The 18146-nt window shown below is 40.8% G+C and overlaps 1 protein-coding gene across 1 annotated transcript in view; it reads right to left on the bottom strand.

Moving 5' to 3' along the window:
• LOC120944352 overlaps positions 1-18146 on the bottom strand; it is a 142745-nt gene that overhangs the window by 3383 nt on the left and 121216 nt on the right. Inside the window, exons 22-27 of the mRNA XM_040358403.1 lie at positions 6114-6401; positions 4556-4903; positions 3466-3753; positions 1894-2241; positions 831-1118; positions 30-377 (exon numbers count right to left, since the gene is read on the bottom strand). Of these exons, the coding sequence (XP_040214337.1) occupies positions 30-377; positions 831-1118; positions 1894-2241; positions 3466-3753; positions 4556-4903; positions 6114-6401 (1908 nt within the window). The remainder of the gene's footprint in view (positions 1-29; positions 378-830; positions 1119-1893; positions 2242-3465; positions 3754-4555; positions 4904-6113; positions 6402-18146) is intronic.

The raw sequence follows: 18146 nt of genomic DNA, 5'->3' as shown, positions 1-18146 counted from the left end.
GTTGTGGGTTGTCAGTGTAGAGAACTTACCCATAATTTGTATTGGTCCTATTCTTCTCTCTATGGGCTGCTCCATACCGGGATACTTTACTTTGCACATGAACTCTGACCCCTGATCTTCTGGCAGTGTTGGGGTGAACAGCAGACTGGCTGTACAGCTGTATGTCTTATCTGACTGTCTCTGGCGTTCACTGATTACACTCTTGTATTTATTGATATCAACAGCATCAAATCCCTCTGTCCCCATCTTCTTCATATTCCATTCCACAGTCAGATCATCCGGAAAATATCCAGAGATTTTCACTTGTATTTTGGACTCAGTGTTGAGTTTTAGGTCAGACAAATTGAGTTCTTCAATCTGTGGATGCCAAGGAAGATCTGGAAGGTAATCAAAATTATTAGTCCAAATAAACTAAATATTATAATAACAGAAACAAGTAATGTAATTATGTACATTTCAACTAATGTATGCTGTCAGAAAAATTATCTTCTTGTCCGGTAGGTGCTTCTACTATTAACCTCTCAGAATGAGAAATACAATTCTGCCTATATGTGTGAGAAGGTGGGGGAGGGGGTATCCCAACTCTTTTTAGATTAATGAATTTAGCCATGTCTCAAATAGCAGATAAAGTACTTTGAGTCCCCAAGAAGAATAGTGCTGTAGAAGTTTAAATTATTTATAATCCAAACTCAACATTTTTTGGTCCAGTTATCAACTGGTATTATATAACTGAACAGGGATAGTAGAAAACCTATTTTAGGTGAGCCCAGTCTCCATTATTATAAAGTTATCAGTAACAATTGATATAATCTGCTGTATTCATGTATTACCTGATCTCTTTAGTACGATCCTCTGAGGATGTCCCCCTGATTGATGCTCCCAGATCACATAGACAGGAAATCTGAGAGGCCGGGGCAATGTGCACACACTTCTAACATCAAATGTTTCCCCATCCCCAGACTTTGCTGGTTTGCCATCAGACTTTAGCTTAGTTTGTTGTTCTGTGTTCCAAGTGATGTTAATACCCTGAGGGTAGAATCTCTTCAGAGCCAGAGTACATGTCACCTCTCCTGAACCACTGAGGAAGAATCTCACAGGTTCTATCTCCTGTGGAGCCACTAGACATAAATACAAGTCAGATTACATTGTCAAATGTATTATCAAATACAATACCACAGTGTGTATTAAAGTGGTTGTACACCTCTGAAATGAATAATGAACAAAGCATTTCCTTCCTCTATCTAAAACACCAAGTATGATTTCTGTCTCCTCTCTCTTTTCTATATGCAAGAGACCCTTTTGACAGTCAGTCTATGTTTACACCAGGCAATCCCTGAAGACAGCCTGAACCCCCACCCCCCCAATCACAGCAGATGATTGACAGCCTTAGCTGTGTATGTTTGAGACTGTGTAGGTTGGGTGTGTCCATTCCCTACACTCAGGTCTCAGATTACACTCAGCACTGCTCTATGCTGTGCAGTGTGTAACATCAGATCCCCACCCCCTGCCTTCTGCAGCTGAGAAATGCTGTGTAAGATGAGAGAGAGAGAGAGCTGCATATAAACAGGTACAATTAATGTTTGTTTAATCTCTGTTTATCACCTGAGGCCAGTCACTTCACTGGGTATATGTAAGAGTTTACAAACATGAACTGTTGGCGCTATATAAATCCTGTATAGTAATAATAATAATGTAACCAAATATATAACAGGTCTTGCCAATTGCCAGGGTTCACGTTATAATTTGACCTTAAAAATAACAGCTGCAGACTACATTATTAGGATACTTTCTCTTACTGTCACTGGAAATGCTTGTTAATATTATGTGAACGTGTCTATTCCATCCATACTGTAACATCCTAATAGCTGTGGGTTGTCAGTGTAGAGTACTTACCTGTAATTTGTATTGGTCCTATTCTTCTCTCTATGTCCTTCACCAGACTGGGGTGCTGCGCTCTGCACATGAACTCTGACCCCTGATCTTCTGGCAGTGTTGGGGTGAACAGCAGACTGGCTGTACAGCTGTATGTGTTATCTGACTGTCTCTGGTGATCACTGATTACACTCTTGTATTTATCGTTATCAACAGCAAAAAATCCCTCTGTCCCCATCTTCTTCATATTCCATTCCACAGTCAGATCATCCGGGAAATATCCAGAGATTTTCACTTGTATTTTGGACTCAGTGTTGAGTTTTAGGTCAGACAAATTTAGTTCTTCAATCTGTGGATGCCAAGGAAGATCTGGAAGGTAATCAAAATTATTAGTCCAAATAAACCAAATATTATAATAACAGAAACAAAGACATGTAATTATATATATTTCAAGTAATGTATGCTGTCAGAAAAATTATCTGTTTGTCCGGTAGGTGCTTCTACTATTAACCTCTCAGAATGAGAAATTTCATTCTGCCTATATGTGTAAGAAGGTGGGGGAGGGGGGGGGGTATCCCAAATCTTTTTATATTAATAAATTTAGCCATGTCTCAAATTTCAATATATGCAAAAGACATACCCCTCCTGAGACTCAGTTTCCATCTAGAATATGGCAACTTGCTGACTTGAGTAGATTCACAGGCAGTTTAATTTATTGGGAAGGCTCAGAAGTAGAATCAAGCACATACAGAGGATGTTAATCTGGCTTATTTTGAAGGTCAAAAGACAAATGTTCACCGTTTAACCTCTTCCTGCCCACACTATAGCCGAAAGATGGCTACAGCACGGCCAAAATTGCTGTGAGGGCATCCATGTACATTGTCCCGTGCACGAGCTGCCGCGCGACCCCCTGTGGGTGTTAGTGTATTGCAGCTGGGCACATATAGAGGACTTATTTTGATGGGCAAAAAAATGTTCTTGAATTTTTTTTCTTCTATGTGGGTGAGAATTGTACTACTCTAGACCCATAGTACTGGGAGTGATTAGCATGGGGCTGTTCTAAGAGAAACAGAAGGGGGGATACACAGGGACATACAGAAACAAATAATAAAACAGGACAAACACAGTGGGGTGGATTTACTAAAACTACATAGTGATCCCAGTGTGGACTGCCTGTGAGCCTGAAGACTTTGATACCAATAAATACTTTATAATATACTCTGTTTAGTTTACATCTGTACATTCCTTGAGCCTATAAAGTCCCATTTTTTAGGGGAGTCCTTTCTCCAGACTATACCAGGGATGTGGCCATAATTTAGCAGCTCTTTCAACCTCTCCCTTTTAGATATTCTATAGAGTGCACCCAAGATGGCGGCCCCAACAGCAGATAAAGTGCTTTGCGTCCCCAAGAAGAATAGTGCTGTCGAAGTTTAAATTATTTATAATACAAACTCAAAATTTTCTGGTCAAGTTATCAACTGGTATTATATAACTGAACAGGGATACTAGAAAACCTATTTTAGGTGAACCCGGTCTCCATTATTAAAAAGTTATCAGTAACAATTGATATATTTTGCTGTATTCATGTATTACCTGATCTCCTTAGTACGATCCTCAGAGGATGTCTCACTGATTGATGTTCCCAGATCACATAGACAGGAAATCTGAGAGGCCGGGGCAATGTGCACACACTGGTAACATCAAATGTTTCCCCATCCTCAGACTTTTCCGGTTGGCCATCAGACTTTAGCTCAGTTTGTTGTTCTGTGTTCCAAGTGATGTTAATACCCGGAGGGAAGAATCTCTTCAGAGCCAGAGTACATGTCACCTCTCCTGAATCACTGAGGGAGAATCTCACAGGTTCTATCTCCTGCGGAGCCACTAGACATAAATACAAGAAAGATTACATTGTCAAATTTATTAACAAATACAATACCACAGTGCATTAAACTGGTTGTACACCTCTGAAATTAATAATGGACAAAACATTTCCTACCTCTATCTAAAACACCTAGTATGATTTCTATCTCCTCTCTTATTTCTTTTCTATATGCAAGAGTCACTTTTGACAGTCTATGTTGACACTAGGCAATCCCCAAAGATGGCCTGACCCCCCCTCCTCCTCCTACAGCACACAGCAGGTGATTGACAGCCTCAGTTGTGTATGTATGAGACTGTGTAGAGGGGGTGTGTCCATTCCCTCCACTCATATTACACTCAACTTTGCTCTATGCTGTGCAGTGTGTGACATCAGATCCCCGCCCCCTGCCTTCTACAGCTGAGAAATGCTGTGTAAGATAAGAGAGAGAGAGCTGCAGATAAACAGGTACAACTTATGTAGGAGGATTTGTTTAATTTCTGTTTATCGCCTGAGGCCAGTCACTAAACTGGGTATATGTAAGAGTTTACAAACATGAAGTTAAAGTTAAATATAAAGCGCTATGCAACTGTTGGCGCTTTGTAAATCCTGTATAGTAATAATAATGTATAACAAATATATAACATGCCAATTGCCAGGGTTCACGTTATAATTTCACCTTAAAAATAACAGCTGCAGACTACATTATTAGGATACTTTCTCTTACTGTCACTGGAAATGCTTTTAAAATCTTATGTGAACGTGTCTATTCCATCCATACTGTAACATCCTAATAGTTGTGGGTTGTCAGTGTAGAGAACTTACCTGTAATTTGTAGGGGTCCTATTCTTCTCTGTATGTCCTTCACCAGACTGGGGTGTAGCACTCTGCAGATGAACTCTGACCCCTGATCTTCTGGCAGTGTTGGGGTGAACAGCAGACTGGCTGTACAGCTGTATGTGTTATCTGACTGTCTCTGGTGTTCACTGATTTCACTCTTGAATTTATTGATATCAACAGCATCAAATCCCTCTGTCCTCATCTTCTTCATATTCCATTCCACAGTCAGATCATCCGGGAAATATCCAGAGATTTTCACTTGTATTTTGGACTCAGTGTTGAGTTTTAGGTCAGACAAATTTAGTTCTTCAATCTGTGGATGCCAAGGAAGATCTGGAAGGTAATAAAAATTATTAGTCCAAATAAACCAAATATTATAATAACAGAAACAAAGACATGTAATTATATATATTTCAACTAATGTAGGCTGTCAGAAAATTATCTTCTTGTCCGGTAGGTGCTTCTACTATTAACCTCTCAGAATGAGAAATATAATTCTGCCTATATGTGTAAGAAGGTGGGGGAGGGGGTATTCCAAATCTTTTTATATTAATAAATTTAGCCATGTCTCAAATTTCAATATATGCAAAAGACATACCCCTCCTGAGACTCAGTTTCCATCTAGAATATGGCAACTTGCTGACTTGAGTAGATTCACAGGCAGTTTAATTTATTGGAAAGGCTCAGAAGTAGAATCAAGCACATACAGAGGATGTTAATCTGGCTTATTTTGAAGGTCAAAAGACAAATGTTCACCGTTTAACCTCTTCCTGCACGCGCTATAGCCGAAAGATGGCTATATCATGGCCAAAATTGCCGTGAGGGCGTCCATCTACATCGTCCCGTGCACGAGCTTCCGCGCGCCCCCTGTGGGTGTTAGTGTATTGCAGCTGGGCACATATAGAGGACTTATTTTGATGGGCAAAAAAAATGTTCTTGAATTTTTTTATTCTATGTGGGTAAGAATTATACTACTCTAGACCCATAGTGCTGGGAGTGGTTAGCATGGGGCTGTACTAAGAGAAACAGAAGGGGGGATACACAGGGACATACAGAAACAAATAATAAAACAGGACAAACACAGTGGGGTGGATTTACTAAAACTACATAGTGATCCCAGTGTGCACCCTGTGGACTGCCTGTGAGCCTGAAGACTTTGATACCAATAAATACTTCATTATATATTCTGTTTAGTTTACGTCTGTACATTCCTTGAGCCTATAATGTCCCATTTTTTAGGGGAGTCCTTTCTTCAAACTATACCGGGGATGTGGCCCTAATTTAGCAGCTGTTTCAACTGCTCCCTTTTAGATATTCTACAGAGTGCACCCAAGATGGCGGCCCCAACAGCAGATAAAGTGCTTTGCGTCCCCAAGAAGAATAGTGCTGTCGAAGTTTAAATTATTTCTAATACAAACTTATTATCAACTGGTATTATATAACTGAACAAGGATAGTAGAAAACCTATTTTAGGTGAACCCAGTCTCCATTATTAGAAAGTTATCAGTAACAATTGATATAATCTGCTGTATTCATATATTACCTGATCTCTTTAGTACGATCCTCAGAGGATGTCTCACAGATTGATGTTCCCAGATCACATAGACAGGAAAGCTGAGAGACCGGGGCAGTGTGCACACACTGGTAACATCAAATGTTTCACCCTCCTCAGATTTTGCTGGTTTGCCATCAGACTTTAGCTCAGTTTGTTGTTCTGTGTTCCAAGTGATGTTAATACCCGGAGGGAAGAATCTCTTCAGAGCCAGAGTACATGTCACCTCTCCTGAATCACTGAGGGAGAATCTCACAGGTTCTATCTCCTGTGGAGCCACTAGACATAAATACAAGTCGATTACATTGTCAAATGTATTATCAAATACAATACCACAGTGTGTATTTAAAGTGGTTGTAAACCTCTGAAATTAATAATGAACAAAGCGTTTCCTTCCTCTATCCAAAGCACCCAGTATGATTTCTATCTTTTTTCTCATTCCTTTGCTAAGCAGTGGGGTATGCCTGTATGCATGAGTAACTTCTGACAGTCTATGCCAACACCAGGCAATTCTGAAAGATGACCCCAGCACACAGCAGGTGATTGACAGCCTCAGTCATTTCTCAGCTGTGCATGTTTGAGACTGCGTAGATTGGGTGTATCCATTCCCTCCACTCAGGTCTCAGACTACACTCAACTCTGCTCTATGCTGTGTAGAGTGTGACATCAGATTCCTGCCTTCTGCAGCTGAGAAATTCTGTGTAAAATTAGAGAGGGCTTCAGATAAGCAGATACAACTTATATAGGAGGATTTGTTTAATCTCTGTGTATCACCTGATGCTATTCACCTCAGGGGGCATATGTAAGGGTTTATGAACACTAAGCTAAAGTTGTATGTAAAGCTTTGTGCAACGGTTGGTGCTATATAAATCCTGTATACTGTGTTTCCCCAAAAATAAGACCGGGTCTTATATACATTTTGGCAATAAAAGACACGGTAGGGCTTATTTTCAGGGTAAGTCTTATCATGTAATGTGTATTTGCCAGTTCCTGTGCCACCTGTCTTCTCTACCCCTCTCCCTCCCTGCCTGTCAGCTCAGGAGTTGTTAGCATTTAGCATTGTGAGTTCAAATGCTTGTAAAAGCCTATAATCCACTCTATTACAGTATTATATAATGTACATTGTACATTATTTAGTACTGTAATAGACTGGATTATAGGATTTTACAAGTACTTTAAACCAGGGCTTATTTTCGGGGTAGGGCTTATATTGCAGCCCTCCTGGAAAATCACAGTAGGTCTTATTTTCAGGGTAGGTCTTATTTTCGGGGGAAACACGGTAGTAATAGTAATGTATAACAAAATGGTGCCCATAAGTCTAAATAGGAAGTGTTGCTCACCCTATTTATACTAAATACAACAACATTTCTCCCAGGGGCTTAACAGAACGATGGGAGAGAGGGTTAGGGCCAGGACACCCTTAAGTAGATGCAATGATAATTGGCAGACTCCGAGACTTCTATAGGTAGACAGCTATACAGTGGAAGGCCTCCAGCTAGATAACACTTCTATATAGTTAGGACTGCTATCTCCTATGGCAACATATCTTGTAACAGTCACTAACGGTGGTTGTACTTCAACTATTAACAACACTAAATAGTTCTTCTCTTACACTACAGTCTCCCACTGTAGATTCGCATGCACTGAGCTCACAGTGTCTCACTAGACTTTCAGATCCAATCGCCACTAAATCTCCTGAGCTCTTCCACAGCTAACAAGCTGTATACTCCTCAAGCATCACCCTCGCTATCCTGCTGGGTCCCTGGCTTGGCACTTGCAGAAGCTTTCCCACTTTTCACCATCCCTGGCTGGTGAGAAGACTTCTCTGGCACTGGCTCCTGCTTACTCACTGTAGTCTCCGGTAACAAGGTGGATTGTCCCTTCGTGGCGACCTCTTTACCTCCGACCACAACTGGTTGCCCGGCCATTGAAAGCTTTATCCTCAATTGGACTCCAATCCTGCAGTCCCAACCCTACGCTGCTTCTCCTGCTCCTCGATAGGCCTCAGGCAGCCTAGTAGCCAGGTGTCCCTGGGATAGGCTTCAGGCTTCCAGCCTAGCTATCCGGGTGACATAACAGACGTCCAGCCAGACTGCCGTCCAAGGGGGCATATAACACAGATCACCTGACTCCACCCAAATAAATAGGCTCTCCCAGCAGGTCAAGGGACCAAAGAGACCCCTGCCAATTGGCTGAGACACCCCATCCATTCATGATCTGACCTTGCTAAGCCCTTGTCATTCTAATCTCACCAGCTACAGCGCCACCTAGTGACAGAAGAGAAAAGGTGCATCAATTCCAGAGTTTGGTGAGGAATCAGTGGATCTTCTAACAATTAACCAGGATAACTACTACCTGGCAAACTAAATTTAATAGCAACCCTGCCTTTACATCAGGGTGCAACATCAGTAAAAATTGGCTCTGTCAGTACAGTAAATGTTTCATGTTTTGTCAGCAAACAAGTTGTGGAGTTTTGGTAACCCTAATTAGGACAGACAGTGTTCAAATCAACTTACATCTGATAATGAAGATCTGCCTGCACAGTAGAGACAGGGTTGCTTATATCAAACACAGCTGTCCAGACCCCTCATAAACAAAGATAATTAGTAGAATTTTACAATGCTATATGGTCCAGAAAAGAGCATCAAAAAAGATTCAATGCAATTTTTAAATATTTGCTATGCTATGCGAAAACATGTAACCAAGTAGGTGCTATCCCAATTTTCCTGAAAATATGCTTTAAGTTCAAATTTCTGTGGAATCAAACATAGATTGCAAACATTCTGGACTATTCCAATGATTCAGGTAGCCAGTAATATGTTAACATTTTTTTTTACAGCTGCAGGCTAAGGATTATTTCTGTTGTCAGTGGAAATGCTTTTTGAATTCTGTGTGAATTTTGCTTTTCCATAATATAACATCCTAATAGTTGTGGGTTGTCAGTGTAGAGAACTTACCCATAATTTGTATTAGTCCTATTCTTCTCTCTATATACTTCTCCATACAGGGATGCTGCACTCTGCAGGTGAACTCTGACCCCTGATCTTCTGGCAGTGTTGGGGTGAACAGCAGACTGGCTGTACAGCTGTATGTCTTATCTGACTGTCTCTGGTGTTCACTGACTGCGGTCTTGTATTTATTGTTATCAACAACAAGAAATCTGTCTGCCCCAATCTCCTCCTTATACCATTCCACAGTCAGAACGTCAGGGAAATATCCAGAGATTTTCACTTGTATTTTGGACTCGGTGTTGAGTTTGAGGTCAGGTGAGTTTAGCTCTTCAATGTGTGGACGCCAAGGAAGATCTGGAAGGAATCACAATTATTAATCCATGTGAACCAAATATTATATCGGACACAAGGACATGTAGTAGCTTTTGAATAATTTTAATATGAAAATGATCATATAATGATTTATGATTTTAAAGTGGTTGTAAAGCCACCATGATATAATCATACAATCCCCTCTGTTAAATAAGAACATGTGCCACACTGCATGTGTTTTATAAAAAATATGCTGATTCCTACCTTATTTTAGAGCATCTCCCGGCGCTCACGTGACTGCTCACCTCTCTCCTCTCCTAGGCTGACAACTACAGCAGGAGGGGCCAATAACTCTCGCTGACGTCAGCCATGAGGAGAGGCGAGCAGTCATGTGAGCACTGGGAGGCGCTCTAAAATATGGTAGAAATCAGCATTTTTTTTAAAAAAGGGGCGGGGAGCAAATCGGCACTGAAACAGGTGGGGGTGGAAGACCGAGCAAGGCTGCAGCTGAAAGAGGCAGGATCAGCCAGGTATTTTATATGATACAGGGGAACAAATTACATAGCACAAGCAATGTGCTATATAACATGCTTTAAGGCAGGGGTCTCCATACTGCGGCCCGTGGGCCGGATGCGGCCCTTTGCTTGCCTTTATCTGGCCCTTGGGGCACTAATCCCTCCTCTAATACGAGACACTATTCTGCCATCTATCTAACACCAACAATGGAGCAACATTTCTCCCACTGACACCAATAATCGATATTATTAACTAGGATGTACTTTTGTACAAACACCATCTTATGCTGTTCTCAATTATTACCTGATGGATTTAGTATAATACTCGGAGGTTCTTTTACTGACTGATGCTCCCAGGTCACATAGACGGGAAAGCAGAGAGGCCGGGGCAATGTGAACACACTGGTAACATCAAATGTTTCCCCATCCTCAGACTGTACTGGTTGGGAGTAATAGATTAGCTTGGATGGTGATTCTCCTGCTCTCCATCTGATCTTCATGTCCGGAGGGTAGAATCTCTTCAGAGTCAGCGAACATCTCACCTCTCCTGAATCACTGAGGGAGAATCTCACCGGCTCTATCATCTGCGGAACCACTAGACATAAATACAAGAAAGATTACCGGTTTACAGTATAACAGACAACTTCAGTGTGTAATACAATAGTGTCTAAAGCATAAACTCATTTATTTAGTTTTGGATAAGCCAGTGAAGTGTTAGAACCTCTGGCATTTGATTCTTTGTTGTTGTCTTGTTCCCTGTTTGTCCTGGTGACCATTGTCTGTGGTACAGGAAGTAATGGAAAACCCAACATTGTATAGTTCTCACTAAACAGATACAGAAGTAAAGTCTTCTAATGGAGACACTTGTTCTGGTGACAGGCTGTCTGAGAATCACCATGCATGTTAAAGTTGGCCATACAAACTTTATACAATCTACTTTAGATTTTCCAAAACTATATAAGAGAACCTACCTAATCTAGCTAATTAATTTGTATCCAATCAGACAGGCCACTGCACTACATAGTTGTGGGTAGATCTAAACCAGATGTTTGTTGGGGAGCTTCAAGGGGTTATAAGCCCCCAGGGTTTTTCATCTTAATGCATTCTATGTATTAAGGTAAAAAACCTTTTGTGCTGCAGCACCCTCCCAGAGCCCCCCTTTTTCTTGCCTTGAGCCGATCATTCCAGCGACGGGGACAAGCACAGCAGCTCTAACCGCTGATTTGAATCCTCATTGGATAGATTGATAGCAGCGGGAGCCATTGGCTCCCGCTGCTGTCAATCAAATACAATTACACGGGACCCGGGGCGGGGCCGAGTCCTGCTGTCTGTGTCAATAGACACAGACAGCAGGACTACGAGTGCCCCCATGGAAAGTGGCTCTTCGAGGGGGCACTCAAGAAGAGGAGGAGCCAGGAGCGCTACTGGGGGACCCCAGAAAAGGAGGATCAGGGCCACTTTGTGCAAAACCCTTACACAGAGAAGGTAAGTATAACATGTTTGTTATTTAATTTTTTAAAACAAACCTTTACAATCACTTTAAGAGGGGATTTGTCTTCACTTTGGAGGGATTTCTTGTCACTTCCAATTGAGTCTCTAGAAGAGTAAGTAAAGGAAAATCTCCCTAATGGAACAGCAAAAAAACCTGACAGGGACTTTAACCGTTCCCCACCCAGAAAAGGAAATGCTTTGGCTTTAAATATTCTTAAAATTAGAACTCCAGGTGTGACAATTTGGACCAATGTAGGTATGTTTGTGCCATGGAGACCCCACACTTATGGTATAGTATACTGTACATACTTATCTCGGTCCAAGCAGGACCAATGGATCTATGTAAAAATTGCCATATGTAAATTTCAGCTTTAAGTCCAAATGTATTGTATGTGTAATCAAACATACATTGTGACAGTTCTGGACAATTCTCAGGATTCAGGTAGAAGATTACAAGTGCAGGCTACAAATCAATTCTGTTGTCACTGGAAATGCTTCCTGAATTCTGTGTGAATTTTTCTCCTCCGCCATTATAATATTCCAAGAGTACAGTAGTTGGTTGTCAGTGTAGAGAACTTACCCGTAAGTTGTAGGGGTCCTATTCTTCTCTCTATGTCCTTCATTCGGCACATGAACTCTGACCCTTGATCTTCTGGCAGTGTTGGGGTGAACAGCAGACTGGCTGTAGAGCTGTATGTATTATCTGACTGTCTCTGGTGATCACTGATTTCACTCTTGTATTTATTGATATCAACAGCAACAAATCCATCTGTCCCCATCTCCTTCTTATACCATTCCACAGTCAGATCCTCAGGAAAATATCCAGAAATTTTCACTTGTATTTTGGACTCAGTTTTGAGTTTGAGGTCAGATGTATTTAGCTCTTTAATGTGTGGATGCCAAGGAAGATCTAAGGAGTAGTCCAAAATAATTAATCCAAACAAGGAAGATATTATAATTCATACAGGCACATGTTATAAAGTATTTTACAAAGGATGTTATATGAACATGTATATTTTTCTTTAAGGATTCTGAACTTTTTCAAACTCAGCAGAGAACTAAGAGAGATTATTTAGATATCAGTTGGTTCTTTTGATAATCGTTCAGAATGGTGAAAGTACTTTAGTAATGCTGGAGAGTGCATACCGCTATAAATTCTAAATCCTTAAAACCGGGACTTTACCCATAACAAACTGATAAAAAAATAATTCTCTTTAGCAAGGAACATACATTCCCAGAATAATAATCCCTTCCAACGCCTTCCACAGCTTTCTCGGGCTCTCCTGTCTCACCGGATTGGCTTTGATCATCTCTTGGCTATGGTAGAAGCAATGACCTGACATCACTTCTGGTTTACCTGGATGTCAATGGCGCCATTTAAAAAAAATGTAATTAGAAAACACTGTTCCTGTTGTTTTGAATGCTTTTAAGGGCAGAGTAGGGATTTGGGGTCTTATAGACCTCAGATCTCTCCATAAAGAGTACCTGTCACTGCCTATTACTGTCACAATGATGTTTAGATTCCTTGCGACAGCAAGAAAAGTAATAAAAAATTAAAGCAACAGTGTAAAAAAGAAAAAATAATTAATTGAACAAGCTGAAGGGAAAAGCTGCACAGCTGAACCAGATTTTGCCCTTTCCAGTTAAAGTCAGCACATTTGTTTTTAGGTTCATGCACTAATTTTATTTTCAACATTTTACACTAATTGCTCACAGCGCTGCCACTGTATAAATATACACCACTGATTACAGTCAATCATTACATACATTTATTTCCTTATTGGTGTACACTTTTAAATACCAGTAATTTTGGGATCTAAGTTGAAGGTGTTGAAGATGTTTAGCTTGTTCAGCTCAGTGATCAATATGCTCATGAGGAGATTACATTTTTCTGCAGGTATAGAAGGAAGAGGCAAATACACAAATAGAACGTGTTCTCCCTCTTATGCCTCGTATACACGACCAGTTTTCCCGTCGGGAAAACTGCCATGACAGCTTTTGGCTGGGAAAACTGTTTGTGTGTATGCTCCATGGCAGTTTTCCCGACAGGAAATCCGCTGGGAAAAATGAGAACACGCTCTCTTTTTTCCTGCCGCGATTCCTGGCGCTCTTTTTTCCGGCAGTTTTCCTATGGGAAACACTGCGGTGGAGCATACACGGCCGGGTTTCCCAGCCAGAGCTCTCATGGCAGCTTTCCTGCCAGGAAAACCGATCAGGTGAAAAAGCTGCCGAGCAGGTTCTCGGCTTTCCCGGCGGTAAAAAGTCAGCCGGGAAACCCATACGTGTGTACGAGGCATAAGCCTGTGTGGCTCGTGGAATGTCAGTGCTACAGCTAGGGCTCCTGTCTGCCCACAGTCTTGTAAATTATAGAAAAAGACAGTACATGGCTAAAGATTCATAATCCAAGTTTATTAACCCCCCTGGCGGTATCCCCGAGCGTGACTCGGGGTGGGTTTTTCTTGCTGCGATCGGTATCCCCGAGTCACGCTCGGGGTAGACATGCAGAGCCTGCAGCGTGCGCTGGCTTACCTTCTCCTGGATCCAGCGATGCCACCGCGCTGGGTGAGCGAGCGGGACCTCGCTCGATTCACACAGCGTCCTCCTGTGCCGCCGATCTCCGTTCCCTGCGACGTTACGACGCACGGGAGCGGAGATCGGCGCCAAATTCAAAAAAGTAAACAAACACTATACATACAGTATACTGTAATCTTATAGATTACAGTACTGTATGTAAAAAAAAAACACACCCCCCTTGTCCCTAGTGGTCTGCCCAGTGCCCTACATGTACTTTTATATAATAAAAACCTTTCTTTCTGCCTGCAAACTGTAGATTGTCCATAGCAACCAAAAGTGTCTTTTTATGTCAAAAATGGTTTTAGATCAGCTAGAAAACAGCGATAATAAATTATAATCACCTGCAGAATTGTGCGATAGCGATTTGCGGGGAAATTCGTCATAAAAAAATAAAATAATGACAGCAACAATTCTGCAACTGAGAAAATTTCAGTGATTTTGATTTGATTACATTATTGAATAATTTTTATTTTAATTATATTATTACTTGCTATAATTATTTATAATTATTTATTATATTATAATTTAAAATTTTGTTTTTAAAAAAATGTCATACCCGGGATGCCTATTAGATTCTTGTTTGGTCAGATTTAAGTGAGTTATTCCTAAAAATCACAGGCCTACAGTATAAAACACCAAATTTCCTTGCAAATAATTGTACCGCTTTCAGCATGTTTTTTCAGACAGAATCATACCGCCAGGGAGGTTAATAAAAGATGAACATATCTGACATAACAGGCTAATATGTTCAACCGTCAAGCCTTATTCATTGTTTTTGAAAATTACATATAATTAAGTAAAAGGGATTCACAAGCATCTTCTGTGTATTAAAATGTACTCTTGTACAAGTGCCCTCTTATACTGGACTCATTTATTACCTGACAACCTCAGTATAATACTCTGAGCTTCTTGTACTGATTGATGCTCCCAGGTCACATATAATATGAGACACTATTCTGCCATCTATCTAACACCAACAATGGAGCACCATTTCTCCCACTGACACCAATAATCGATATTAACTAGGATATACTTTTGTACAAACACCATCTCATGCTGTACTCAATTATTACCTGATGGATTCAGTATAATACTCTGAGCTTCTTTTACTGATTGATGCTCCCAGGTGACATAGAGAGGAAAGCAGAGAGGCCAGGGCAATGTGCACACACTTGTAACATCAAATGTTTCACCATCTGAAGACTGTACTGGTTGGCTCTCAGAAATTATCTTGGCTTGTGATTCTCCTGCGCTCCATCTGATCCTAACATCTTGAGGGTAGAATCTCTTCAGAGTCAAGGAACATCTCACCTCTCCTGAATCACTGAGGGAGAATCTTACAGGTTCTATCCCATGTGGAGCCACTAGACATAATAAATACAAGAAAGATTACTCTGTTAGCATCAAAATCATAAAGAAGGAAATTTGACCTTATACTTTATTGGAAAGCACTCACCAGTAGTTGCAGTGGTCATGTGAACATGTCCACTCCAGCAATACAACATCCTAATAGTTATGGGTTGTCAGAGTACTCACCCAGGATTTGTAGGGGTCCTATTTTTCTCTCTATGTTCTGCTCTGTACTGGGATGCTGTACTGCACAGAAAAACTCTGACCTCCGATCTTCTGCCAGTGTTGGGGTGAACATCAGACTGGCTGTACAGCTGTATGTATTATCTGACTGTCTCTGGTGTTTGCAAACTGTAGCCTTGTATTTATTGACATTATCCAGAGCAATAACGTCACCTGTCCCCTCATTCTTCTTATACCACCTCACAGTCAGGTCATCTGGGAAATATCCAGAGATTTTACAGTGTAGTTTATGTTCAGTGTTGGTAACTAAACCGTGCTCTATGTCTTCCATCACAGGCTTCCATAGATAATCTGAAAAAGTTAAATTGTTTAGATAGTTTTATTAGTATCATCGTGTTTTGTTCCAGTTTATCCAAGTCTCAAAGTCTGCCTGTCATTTAACAAACCTGAAAATGCAGGAGTAAAATGTCTCATTTTAAATTAATAACATTTCCTGCACACCACAGGAATTAGTATTTTCTATATTTTGTAACAGTACAGAGAAACTAACCATATTTAACCACTTCAGTCCCAGAAGGTTTCACCCCCTTAATGAGCAGGCTTTTTTTTGCGGTACGGCAATGCGTATCTTTAACTGACAATTGTGCGGGCGTGCAATGCTGTACCCAAATAAAATGTGTATTTTTTTCCCCACAAACAGCGTGTGTGACGGGAGCCACTTTGGGCGGGGGGCTTGTGGAACTCAGATTACCTTGGAGAGCACAGGAATCTTCTTTTCCAGCTCCCCCGTCCCCTCTTATGTATAGGTTACCCTGTGTCTATTAGGGGCACAAGGTGAACGAGAACCCTAGTCTGATCTGCACTAATAAGACTCACTGTACAACCACACCGGAATATTGTGTGTGTGTGTGTGTGTGTGTGTGTATGTATATATATATATATATATATATATATATATATGTATATTGTTTCATATATTGTTGTAGACTCTTTACTAGATAGTTTGAGGTGTGGCTGTATCTCATTGTGCTATTGTGTCTGTCTGCCTTGGGAGAAAAGTATTATGGGATGTATATGTGTATTTGCTGTGAGGAGGGAGGGGGGAACTCCTCCAACAGCTCTCCCTGCTGATAGGATAGTCTACTGATGAGAAGTTTGAATACACCTGTGTGTCTGTTACTGAATGTAGTCTACACCACACTGTCATTATGCAAAGGATGGGGGATTGTCACCTGAACTGTAAATATCTGTGTGTCTTTGTTCAAATAAACAGTTCATGTTCCAGCTTTGCGGCCAAACAAGTCATGCCTAGTTCTTGGTTGTAATATGTGGCTAATATCTAATATCTATATTCAGACTGGAGGAAGCGGTACATGACGGAATCACTCAAGCAGAGTGTGGGACGTTCCATGACAGAGCTTTCTTTTGATGGCATTTGATCACCTTTGCGGTTTTAGATTTTTGTGCTACAAACAAAATAAAAATGACAATTTTGAAAAAATATATATATATATGTTTTACTTTCTGCTATAAAACATATCCAGTAAAAAAAATCTAATTTCTTCATCAATTTCACCCAATATGTATTCCAGTACATATTTTTGGTAAAAAAATCCCAATAAACGTATATTGATTAGACTGGTGCACACTGAAATATTTCATTTTGGATTTTCGGTTCGGTTCCCACAAAGTTGGGAACATGAAATTGTCCAAAATGTCTTGGTATGCTGACGCCTTAAGAGTTCCCTTCACTGAAACTAAGGGGCCAATCCCTGAAAAACAACCCCACACCATAATCCCCCCTCCACCAAATGATTTGGACCAGTGGATGGTCCATAAAGACATGAATGAGCAAGTTTAGGGTGGGGGAACATGACTGGCCTGTACAAAGTCCTGACCTCAACCCAATAGAACACCTTTGGGATGAACTAGAGCGGAGACTGAGAAAAGCCTCCTTGTCCACATCACAAATGCGCTTCTGGAAGAATGGTCAAACATTCCCATGGACACACTCCTAAACCTTGTGGACAGCCTTCCCAGAAGAGTTGAAGCTGTTATAGCTGCAAAGGTCCCAATAATTTTGACAATATGTATTTGCAGTTGAGGACATGTCTACCCATGGGCAACCTAAGAACTGAATTTAAAACCTCTCAATCACCAATCAGATTAAATACAATTGTTTAGTAACTATTGGGAAATAATTCTAGTTCTTACCGTGTATTTATAGCCAAAATGTTTTATTCATGCATTAATAAGTAACATCCTCACCAGTTTATTTTTTGCAAACTATGTCTCATTGGGGAGATTTCCCTTCAAGAGGAAGTAAACCCTGATGGGTTTTACTTCCTCATTTGCTCCCTGAAAATTAAAAGCATGATGGGCTAGAATGCATTGCATACTAGCCCATTATGTGACACTTACCTGAAAACGAAGCCCGCACTTTCCCCTTGTGCAGGCCGCGTCCATCTTCACCCCTCTTCCTTCCAGGGCCGTGGACTCTGGCTCTGTGACTGTTAGGAGATATTGTTTAGGAGATATTTCCACTACCTATAGACCAGCCTTATTCTAGGACCAAGACGTGATGATGAAACGCGTTAGGACATGACTAGGCGTTTCACCTGTTACTCACATCAAAGCGTTATCCCGGG

This window comes from Rana temporaria, chromosome 6 (genome assembly GCF_905171775.1).
Source record: "Rana temporaria chromosome 6, aRanTem1.1, whole genome shotgun sequence".
NCBI lineage: Eukaryota > Metazoa > Chordata > Amphibia > Anura > Ranidae > Rana > Rana temporaria.
Note: the sequence above shows the minus strand (reverse complement) of the source record. Positions and strands in the feature narration are given on the sequence as shown.